This window comes from Oryctolagus cuniculus, chromosome 12 (assembly GCF_964237555.1).
Source record: "Oryctolagus cuniculus chromosome 12, mOryCun1.1, whole genome shotgun sequence".
In the NCBI taxonomy this organism is placed as follows: Eukaryota; Metazoa; Chordata; class Mammalia; order Lagomorpha; family Leporidae; genus Oryctolagus; species Oryctolagus cuniculus.
The window spans coordinates 54,022,248-54,033,101 of record NC_091443.1 but is presented as its reverse complement, the minus strand read 5'-3'; the positions used below and the strand labels follow the sequence as shown (position 1 = coordinate 54,033,101).

Sequence of the window (10,854 nt, the reverse complement as noted above, 5' to 3'; positions counted from 1 at the left end):
CTTCCCTACCCCTGCAAGGCTATAGCAAGAGCTGCTTTCACTTGACCCCTCTCTCCAGCCTGCCGAACCTCCTGACAATAAACTCTTCCTTTAACTCCGGTGTTTGGTGCGTTTTGTGGTGACTTTGACCCACAGTCTTTGTGGAGTTCTTCGTCATACCGTAAGTGCTATTTTATATTTATTAATGTGCATTATACTTGTCTATTTAGTGATTATCTCCTTCATTAGCTCATGAGTAGCACAGTACCTGAATCTGAGTAGCACAGTACCTGGCCCAATAAACACATGCATAACATTTTGTAGGAACTCACAACATTATCTAGTGTGTGGCAGCTACTGTATCAGATTTACATGGAACATTTTCTCTTGAAAAACTGAGTCCACAGAGCTTAAAACTGAAGTCTCAGTTTAGGAAGGAAGCATTCAGCCCATATCAGGACAAATCACTTCCTCAAAACTTTTAGCTGTGAGCCATTTTGCTTCTTTAAGCGGGCTTTCTCTTCCTGTTTGCACAGAGCTAGCAAACTATTTTAAGGAGCAGGCTTGAAAGTCTGCTCTCATGCTTACTCCGCACAAGAAGTTCATCTGCGAAGCCCAAGGTTTCTCTTTATTGGGGCTCAGAACATTTCTTCCCTTACCCTATATGGGCAGCTCTGGTAAGCTTGGAAGAAGAGAGAAAGACCAAAGCTTGTGAGCCTGCAATGAACCATTATCTCTTTTCTCAGAGGAAACCCTAAGACAGAGACCTGTAAAGACCAGAAGCTTCTGGGCTGGGGTGAGTAGAGCAGTGATAATGACCAGGAGCATAAATATCTCTGGAGGGAAGGGGAGGGAACCAGGCTCCTGACACTATCGATGGTCATCAAATGCATGACTGCAGGTCAAAGAGAAAAATGGGGTCTTCCAATCAAGGAAAAAGGTTTTCTTATTGGGCTTTAATTTCTTTGGAATTACGAGATTCTATGTGAAAGAGAAAATGGGTTTTATTTTCTTGAACAGCTAGGAAATCTAGTTAGGATTAAAAGTTTTACTCTTATTTTGTCTACTTCTACCATTATCTTTCCTCTTCCTACACAGAAACGATGGTGCTAGATCTTCAGGGATGTTTGCCCCTCTTCCTATTGCTGCTGCAACTATTGGGTCCCATGTGTTCACTTTGTGCTTGGCCTAAGTACCTCACCAAGGCTCGTTGGTTTGAAATTCAGCACATTCAGCCAAATCTTCTCCAGTGCAACAGGGCGATGAGAGGTGTCAATAATTATACACAGCACTGCAAGCCCTTCAACACTTTTCTGCACGACTCTTTTCAGGATGTGGCTGCTGTCTGTGATTTTCCCAATGTCACCTGCAGGAATGGTAGGCACAACTGTCACCAGAGCCCAAAGCCTATCAACATGACCAACTGCAGACTTACTGCGGGGAAGTATCCTGACTGCTCCTACAGTGATGCAACCCAGTACAAATTCTTCATTGTCGCCTGTGACCCCCCTCAGAAGAGCGACCCTCCCTACCACTTGGTTCCTGTACACTTAGATGAGATTGTCTAAGGCTTTCATCACTTTCCCTCTCATTTAATAAATCTGAATAAATATGCTTTATAATTTCCTCTGCTTTTTTTTTTTTCGGTTTCCTTGTTCCCACTGAAGAAGGAAGGGTGTCAGTGGGAGAATTAAAGAGCTTACGACACCAGACCAGAGATGGGACAAAAAGAAGTAGGATTTCTGCTTTGGAGTTATGTGTATTGACAAAGGCTATAAGGCAGAGGGTAAAGAAAGGGTCAGACTTCCAGATTTTTAAATCTGTGACTTGGGCCAAATAGTTTACATAACTTGTTACATTTAACTATACAACCTTAATTAGCATCTTTACCTCCACTTTATAAATATTGTTTCCAAGAAATTAAATGATTTAACTGAGATCACATTTATAAGTGGCATGTATAATTGACAGAACTTGAATTAAGTTCCTAAGCCCATGTCCTTTCATTCTTACATTAACATTGAGAGGAGATTGTAAATTATTTAACAAGGCAATATTTAAAATTTTTATTTTACTACTTCCTGCTTTATTTGTATGTCCTTGCTAAGGTTTGAATGTGTCCCCCAAAGTTCATGTGTTGGAAATTTAATCCTCAATGCACCAGAGCTCAGAAGTAAGACCTTTAAGACATAATTAAATCATGAGGGCTTTGCTTTCATGAATGGATTAATGCTTGAATTGTAGGAGTGGGTTTGTTATAAATACAAATTTTGTCCCTCTTACTCTCTTGCCTGATTTCTAACCATATGCTTCTATATATAATCTGCATCGCCAGATACAGCCCCTGGATCTTGGACTTCCCAGTCTCCAGAAACATGAGACAAATACATTTCTGCTCATTATAATTGATATTTGACATTCTGGATAGCAGGACATATTGGACTAAAGCCAAAAAAAAGTGAGTCGTGGAGCTGTTGATATTTTTAAAAAACCTGAAAATGTGGACTTGTCATTGGAATAGATAGAGGCGAGAAGAATCTGGAGGATCAGGCTAGTAAAAGCCTACACTGTCATGAGCAGAGCATTAAGAAAGATTCTAGTGAGGATCGGAAGAAGAGAAGAAATGCAGGGAGACTCCGGAACATCTTACAGATTCTGTAACTGGTGGTGATCATAAATCTGGTAGAAACATGGAAGGTAAATGCCACCCCGATGAACCTTTTGATGGAACTGAGGGACAAGGCGTTGGAAACTAAAGTGGAGACCCTTCTTGTTAGACAATTGGGCAGAGCGTAGCAGAACGGTGCTCACGTCCTCGGACTTTGTGGGAGGCAGGTCCCGAAGGAACAACTACGGCAGCTGTGCCTTTAGAGGAGAAGCCACTTCCTCTCTCCTCCTCCTTTTTGTCCCTTGATTTCACACCCTTACCCCAATTCAAACAATACCCCTAGATACTCTTACCTCTCCTTTCCAGTGCCTCTGCTGGGTGCCTAGAGGCACGCAGCCAATATTAGCTCAGTCAATATCATTGGATCTGTGAAGTGTTGTCTGCCTTTGATAACTGTGGATCTGAAGTTTTACACTTCTTTATTTGGTTTCTGGATTCTGATTTGTTTTTTTTTTTTTTTTTTGTTTTATGGACAACACCTAATGTCTTTCTAACTCAGAGATTATGACTTTTTAAAAACCACAGAGAAAATAAAACAACATAAACCAGCTGGATAAAACAGAGAACGTATTTATTCTGTCCTTTCTTTTGCCATGAGGCAATTTCAGCATTCTCTAGTTTTCGCCTTCCTCTATTTTACCCGTCCAACCTCTGTGAGGAAAAGAAACAGTTACCAGATATAATCTCTCGAACTAAAACTTTGGAGTGAAAGCAGGTTGATAACAGGAGACAGCTAGATGTTTGCACGAGATTTCTCTTAGCTCTCTTGAAGTCTCACAAATAGTAGAAGGAGAAAAACTAGACCACCCTAGAATATCAGTGTCAACAGAGGAAGAAAAACAGGCAGTTTCAAAGCCTTTTGAATGATGACGCTAAGACTTTTATTGCATGAAATTTCCAGAGATTCAACTCAACACTACTCAGAGGGTGCTCAAAGTCCTCAGATGCCCTTCTTTCCTGAGCCCAGGAACCTACATCCATGCCTTCCTTTCCAGCGTTCTATTCTGAAGGCTATCAAATGAAAGTGGTCCTTGTAAATGTATTTCTGTTCCTATGATGATGCAGGAATGATTGGGGGTTTCCTTTCTGTCTTCACCAAGATCCAATGCAATAATCCAAGGAGAATTATGGATTGAAAGTGAGTTGTTTCGGGTATAAGGCGGTGACAAAGAGAAAGTTGACCCAAGAAATGAGAAGACTCAACCCAAGAGAACTAGAAGAATTGGTTATATATTGTACAACAGTATTTGTATGATATTTTGAAAAGAAAAACTACCGTGAAGGAGGATAGATAAGTGGTTGCCAGGTCTTAGGAGATGAGGGAGGGAATGACAATAAAGACACAGCATAGAAAATTTGAGGGCAGGGATGATGGAATTGTTCTGTGTCCTGATTGTAGTAGTGGCTACACTACCACATGCATCAAAATTCATGTAATTGTATACAAAAAGGGCAATTTTACTGTAGGATAACTTTTAGAAATTAAAAACAGGGGGAGAGAGAGAGAGAGAGAGAGAGAGAGAGAGAGAGAGAGAAAAGAAAACAACTTGGGAGCTAAGCCATAAAAGCACACCCTCTGTGAATCAATAGACTTGGATTTCTTTATTCCATTGTCAGTTCCAGGCCTATGTGTATTCGTCTTTTGATGAAGGAAGTCAGATCACAAAGAGCCCTTCCTGCCTTGAAGGATGTTCTTGATATTCCTTAGTTCTACAGAACTACAGACATGATCACATACATATGTGGTCATAGGTACACATGCTTAGGCTCACATGCAAACAGATTTTGACCCTAGGTTACAACCCCAGCTCCCCTAACCCCAGATTCCCCCTCTTCAAGTGATTGCTTAGTTGTGTTTGTGGAAGAGGAAGGGGAGATGGGGAAGCAAGTCTGCCAAACACACTAGCCCAAAGCATGGCCCGGTTCTACACCTTCATGACACATGTTTCCAATGAGGTCTAGGAAATCCCTGTCCCACTGTCATTGCTGACCTGATCTCATCTCAACGTCAGTTAAGTGGAAGTGGAGCAACCCAGGAGTGAGGGGAAGAAGGGCAGCGGGGATTCGAACCAGTGCTCCTATGGGATGCCAGGGTCACAGGAAGCATTATAGTGCCAGCTCCACAAGGACTATTTTCAAAAGAAGATAATACAGGAATGGGAAGATAAGCATGAAGGAAGGGAGTTAAGAAGACACCTTCCACCTACACAAGGAAACCCAAAATACAGGTGTGGACTTAAAAGTGGAATGGTGACTGCTGTGGCCTAAGCCAGTCAGTATAATATCTGTGCTCTGAAGAAGCCATGTACCAAGTTCCACAGATTCAGCAAATTTGCCATGACTGTTCAGCATCCTCTAATCTTGTGATTAAAGAAACACCTGTTAAGAAGGAGTGACCAGAAGTTGGGCTTCCATTTGGGGTCACCATTGTTTGCCACTCCGCGTATGGATAACTCTGAGTATGACAATATAGAATACCCTAAGCTCAGTAGGCAAGTCTGAAACTATTACCAGATATATCCTTCTTTGATACATACTATGTGTAGTTATAATGTGGTAATTGGGAGTACCCTTTCCTTTAACAATTAGAGAGAACACCCTCCAATGGCCGCTGTGGCCAGCGCTCTGCGGCGCACCGTGCTGATCCAAAGCAACGAGCCAGGTGCTTCCTCCTGGTCTCCCATGCGGGTGCAGGGTCCAAGCACTTGGGCCATCCTCCATTGCACTCCCGGGCCACAGCAGAGAGCTGGACTAGAAGAGGGGCAACTGGGACAGAATCCAGCGCCCCAACCGGGACTAGAACCTGGGGTGCTGGCGCCGCAAGGCGGAGGATTAGCCTATTGAGCCGCGGTGCCGGCCCCTTCCTCCATTCTTAAAATCTTATAAGGACAGAAGCTCACTGTCACACAGATGCTAAGATGGACTCTTCCCACCTGTGAATCTTTTTCCTCTTATACAGCCCTCAGGACCAGGGATTCACTCTAGATAAGAAAATCAGAATCATGAGGCTGGCACTGTGGCATGGTGGGTAAAGACGCCTCCTGCAGTGCCGGCTTTCCATATGGATACTGGTTTGAAACCCAGCTGCTCCATTTCCAACCCAGCTCTCTGCTGTGGCCTGGAAAAGCAGTGGAAGATGGCCCAGGTCCTTGGGCTCCTGCACCCACGTGGGAGACCTGGAAGAAGCTCCTGGATCCTGGCTTCGGATCAGCCCAGTTCTAGTCATTGTGGCCATTTGGGGAATGAACCAGTGGATGAAAGACACACCTCTCTCTCTCTCTCTCTCTCTCTCTTTCTCTCTTTCTCTCTTTCTCTCTTTCTCTCTCTCCCTGTCTCTCTCTCCCTCCCTCAGTCCCTCCTTCCCTCTGCCTCTCTGTAACTCTGCCTTTCATACAAATAAATAAATCTTAAAAAAAAAAAAAAGAAAAGAAAACCGCAGCCACTCTCAACATCACATAAAGACAATGACAGAACTGACCCTACTGGTTTGAAGAAAGGTCTTTCTCTATTTCTGCAACCTCCTCCAGATGCAAGTATAAAGGAGGGATCGAATGTCGTTGATTAAGTGACGACAGAAGCCAGGTCTAGTCCTTTGCATGGCATTGAGGAAGGGTTACCAAGAACTGAGCTGTCTCGCAGGCCAAGTATACTGCAAGTCTGTGAGAGAGTGTGCCATCAAGCACAGGAGAGAACCACAGCTCTACAGCACTTAGTGAAAGACAGACTGGGAGATTCTCCTCTAGCATCAGAAAGAACCATGATAAGGGAGCCAGAAAACCTGGATTCTAATTCCACCTTTGCCACTAACTAGCAAGTCTATGAGCAAGTCACTAAAAATGCAGAGGTTACATTTTTTTAAGAGAGTACAGATGTCATGCCATTTATTAAAAGGCATGCTACAATGCTGTACCTGTTAGGAAAAGAGAATAGAGATACCAAGTAATAGTCAGCAAGTATACAAACTGAATGAAAATGGAATATACTGTAGAGTACAGAAGCTTGAATTAGCCATGCACTATGCATTTAGAAAATATGCTTTTTAATATTTTCATTCTCTTTGCGTTTATAACAATTCACTTCAACAATCACAGATTTCCTTTTCTTCCAATGCCACAACAGAACTTACATTTGGTCAGGGACAACAGACGTGTGGTGCACACAGACTTACCTCTCCCATGCCTTCAGCAGGGACTGTTATTCTACCCTATCACTGTGTAGAATGGTTTCTACAGCATTCTAATTAAACATTTTCAATTAAAGTTGATATGTAAGTTGAAATCTACTTGTTATCTAGCAATTTCTTCATCCCTCCCAGCTCTAAAATCTAGGGTTCTGATTTTCTGAGTAAGCGGATCATTTTTTTCTGCTCACTCAACAAAGAAGGATAAAGGAAATTCAAGGTCACAATTTCATAAATTCCTCCTCCCCACCCTGGGCTCAAGCTCTCCTTCCTTCTTCACCAGAGAATTGTAGTATTCAAGTTCTACCCCCTCTATATAAGGCTGCAGCTCCCTTTTACCTAAAACAGCCTACATTCAAGAGTTTTATGTTCAGCATCAAGAAATCTGCAAGGAAAGAAATTTTTCTCAAGTCACTTAAATCCAAGAGTTAGAAAGGAAGGCACCTAATTACTCCAGGTGCCATACAAAAAGCTAATGGAAACAGAACTGAATGGAAAACTCCAGAAATCAGGATGTTGGTTGCAACTAAGTTTTATTGAAAGAAACAGTGATCAGGTTAACATGGGACTCCCCCCACAACACACTCCTGACACCCCACCACCCAAACCATGGAGAAGCAAGTCTCAAAAAGTGTGTGTGTTGGAGAATAGACTTAACTGGAGTTGTTTCCCTTATGGTAAGGAAGGAGGAAGGGAATGGCAGTGTCAAAATGATGGGCTTGGCGATGGGGGGAAGTGCTTCATTCTGCTCTGGCCTTACTCCACAGAAGCGTCAAAGTGGACTGGCACAAATGGGTTCCCCTCACAAGCTAAAATGATGTATCTTTCTTTCTGAACGGTCTGGTACTTGCAGTCAGGGTACTTGGATGTATCTAACAGGGAGCAGTCTGTGGTGTGCATTTTGGAGGTGCTCCGGTAGCAGTTGGTCTTCCCGTCCTTGCAGGTGACCTTCTCCTGGAAGCAGACTGCCTGGATCTTTTTCAGGGGTTCGTGCACAAAGGTGTTCAGTGGCTTGCAGCCCTGTGTCATGTCCTGTTGCTCCATCTTTTTGTTGCAGTAGGTGCTGCTGAGGGGAAGTTTTGGATCTATGTGCTGCCGCTGGAACTTCTTGGCCGGGGACTCGTTGTCCAAAACAGACTGTGCCAATCCCAGCATCAGCAGCCCCAGGACAAGTAGGATGAGGGGTCTGTCCAGAGCCATGGCGATCTCACTTTCCTGGAAGAGTCTGATTGGGAAAGGGAGAGAGAAAGAGAAGCATCCTCTCACAAAGAGAATTCCTCCTGCCACCTGTGGCCTCCGTGGTTTCCAATCTCACTTTCATATCAGGCAGACATCCCTCTTCCTGAGAGTTTGTCCCAGTGAGGAAACACTGGCATGCACCTTTCTCCAAGTGTGTTTTATTGCCACTTGCTAGACAGAGGCCCTCCATCCCTCCAGGTGGGGATCACAAGTGACCTAAAATCCTGGGAGTGTGCCGGCGCCGTGGCTCAACAGGCTAATCCTCCGCCTGCGGCACCAGCACACTGGGTTCTAGTCCTGGTCGGGGCGCCGGATTCTGTCCCAGTTGCCCCTCTTCCAGGCCAGCTCTCTGCTGTGGCCCGGAAAGGCAGTGGAGGATGGCCCAAGTGCTTGGGCCCTGCACCCGCATGGGAGACCAGGAGAAGCACCTGGCTCCTGCCTTCAGATCAGCACAATGCGCCGGCTGCGGCGGCCATTGGAGGGTGAACCAACGGCAAAAGGAAGACCTTTCTCTCTGTCTCTCTCTTTCTCACTGTCCACTCTGCCTGTCAAAAAAAAAAAAAAAATCCTGGGAGTATTGTCTTTGAATACTGGAGTTTCTTTGACCCCAAAATACAGTTGAAAAATAAAATACATGTGTGCCCAATGTGCAAATAGCTCATTAGAAGATCATTTTCAATAAACTGTGAGCCAGACCCTGGAGTTATTACCAGGACCATGTTATTATCCAGAACCTTATCTGAAAGAGCCTCGTTCTTACAACTCCAAGGACACTCAGTCCCGTGCCTGCCACTGGCATCATAAAGGGATTTCACTGTATTTCAGTGAGAGATGCTTTCCTCCTCCAGAGTGGGGAATCCCTCTTCTCCAGCCCCATGAGTATCTTTGCAGCCTGCAAGTTCCATCCCCCAAGCCCCTCCCCCTAGCAGATACAGACCTGACACAAGCTTTGTGGGCACTAGTGTCAGCCCAAACTTTCTGACCTATATGTCAGAGCTAAGCAGGAATTACAGAGAAACCAAACCCCAAATTTAGGAGTGGGAAAAGTGCTGAGTTTTCTGGCTCTCTTCTTCCCAACTCTCAAGTAGAAGCAGCTCCTGGAAGCATCTCTTGGGCTGCTTACCTGATCTCCAGCTCAGTCCCCTGGAGGGAGTGGATGGGCAGTTTCTGCAGTTACTCCGTCCATGGGCTGTGCATTTTATATTAAACTGTGAAGGGGGGTTGGCTTCTAAGAAGAAAAGAGCGGGAAGGTTATCTAGGGCTCAGAACAGGTGAAAACAAGGATGTTGTCAGGAAAGGAGTGGGGAAGCAACCAGGCCACTCCCTTTTCAGGACTTTTGAGAAGAGTGAATCATTGCCTCTAAGAATTTTTCTTACCATGTAAACCTCATCTATATGGTGATTCATAAGGAATGCCTGCATTGGCGCCTAAATCTCACATACACCAAAAAAGCCAGGTACCTCTTTGAGGTCCCTTTTCACCAAAGAGTCCTTGAAAGTTAACAAAGGGGGGGCCAGTGCCATGGTGCTGTAAGTTAATCCTCTGCCTGCAGCGCCAGCATCCCATATGGGCACTGGTTCAAGTCCCAGCTGCTCCTCTTCTGATCCAGCTCTCTGCTATGGCCTGGGAAAGCAGTAGAGGATGGCCCAAGTCCTTAGGCCCCTGCACCTGTGTGGGAGACCTGGAAGAAGCTCCTGGCTCCTGGCTTCACATCGGCTTAGCTCCGGCCATTGCACCGGCCGTTGCACCAGCCGTTGCAGCCATTTGGGAGGTGAACCAGAGGGATGGAAGACCTTTCTCTCTGTCTCTGTCTCTGTCTCTCTCTGTCTCTCTCTCTCTCTCATTGTCTGTAATTCTAACTTTCAAATAAATAAATAAAATCTTAAAAAAAAAAAAAGTTAACAAAGGGCTTGTAAGATGACTATGGGAGAGGGAGAACTTCTCTCCCCAGGGGTCCTGGAAAAACTCTGGTTGGAATTCCACATCTCCCAACAGCACCTGACCTGGGCAGGTAGGGCGGGAATAGGGGATTGTCCTGCTGCCCCCCAGGAAGGCTTCAGGACCTGGAGAAGGAAGGAGGGCTGTATCTGATCAGTAAGGAGAGGAAGTGGCTGCTTCCTCTCACCCTCCACCCCCACGCTGGGGTCTATGATGGTTTTCGTTTAAATATGTAGTGATCACTGATTCTATAAGTCAGAGCTGAGTACAGAAATCAAAAGATAAATCAAACTTCCAAATTTTCAGGTGGGCAAAATACAAAATTGGCTGATTGACAGCTCCAGACTAAGAGTTATCCAAGTATCCCTCTGGGATCTAGATTCAGGCAGCAGAGCCAGTTACAGAATTTAATTTCCCTGTTCTAAAGTTTCTTTGTCTCTAAAGAGGAGACAATAATACATACTTCTTAGATTTGCTGTTAGGCTGAAATAAGGTGCAGAAGGCTCTGAGGAATCGCCTGGCAAAGAGAGAGAATTCATGTGTGTCAGCTCTTGCGATGGTCCACAGGGGATGGGAGATCATTTAAACAACACGAGGGGATCTTTGAACTGCTTTTTGATGAGGATAGAGTCAAGTAATTGCCAAGCTTTTGTTTTTGATAAACACGTGAGCTGAAAAACCACAGGCAGTCTTGAAGTCTTGAGGAGAAAAACTGGCAGAAGTGAAGAGAAAAGTGTTACTTTGCTGAGAGGAAAAAAATTTTTTATTTTTAAAGTTTACTTGTTTTTTGGCTATTTAACAAAAATATTTAATGCTGCCAAGAAGTATAAAAATACAGTAGGAATGGCA

At 44.4% G+C, this 10,854-nt stretch overlaps 2 protein-coding genes across 3 annotated transcripts; one reads left to right on the top strand and one right to left on the bottom strand.

Moving 5' to 3' along the window:
- On the top strand, window positions 1-1,605 carry RNASE6 (ribonuclease A family member 6). 2 transcript variants are annotated; one of them, XM_008269308.4, is made up of 3 exons: window positions 2-160; window positions 726-775; window positions 1,078-1,605. In XM_008269308.4, exon 3 carries the CDS (start codon window positions 1,083-1,085, stop codon window positions 1,545-1,547), a length of 465 nt encoding a protein of 154 aa, XP_008267530.1. In that variant the 5' UTR covers window positions 2-160; window positions 726-775; window positions 1,078-1,082; the 3' UTR covers window positions 1,548-1,605. The 2 variants fall into 2 exon arrangements, with proteins under 2 accessions (XP_002718086.1, XP_008267530.1); XM_002718040.5 differs by lacking the exon at window positions 726-775 and having other exon boundaries at window positions 1-160.
- Window positions 1,606-7,343: 5,738 nt separating this feature from the next.
- RNASE1 (ribonuclease A family member 1, pancreatic) lies at window positions 7,344-9,294 on the bottom strand. Its single transcript, XM_002718041.5, has 2 exons — window positions 9,190-9,294; window positions 7,344-8,052 (listed from the first exon to the last, which is right to left on the bottom strand). The coding sequence occupies exon 2, from the start codon at window positions 8,025-8,027 to the stop codon at window positions 7,584-7,586; it is 444 nt and encodes a 147-aa protein (XP_002718087.1). The 5' UTR covers window positions 8,028-8,052; window positions 9,190-9,294; the 3' UTR covers window positions 7,344-7,583.
- Between the last annotated feature and the right edge of the window lie 1,560 nt (window positions 9,295-10,854).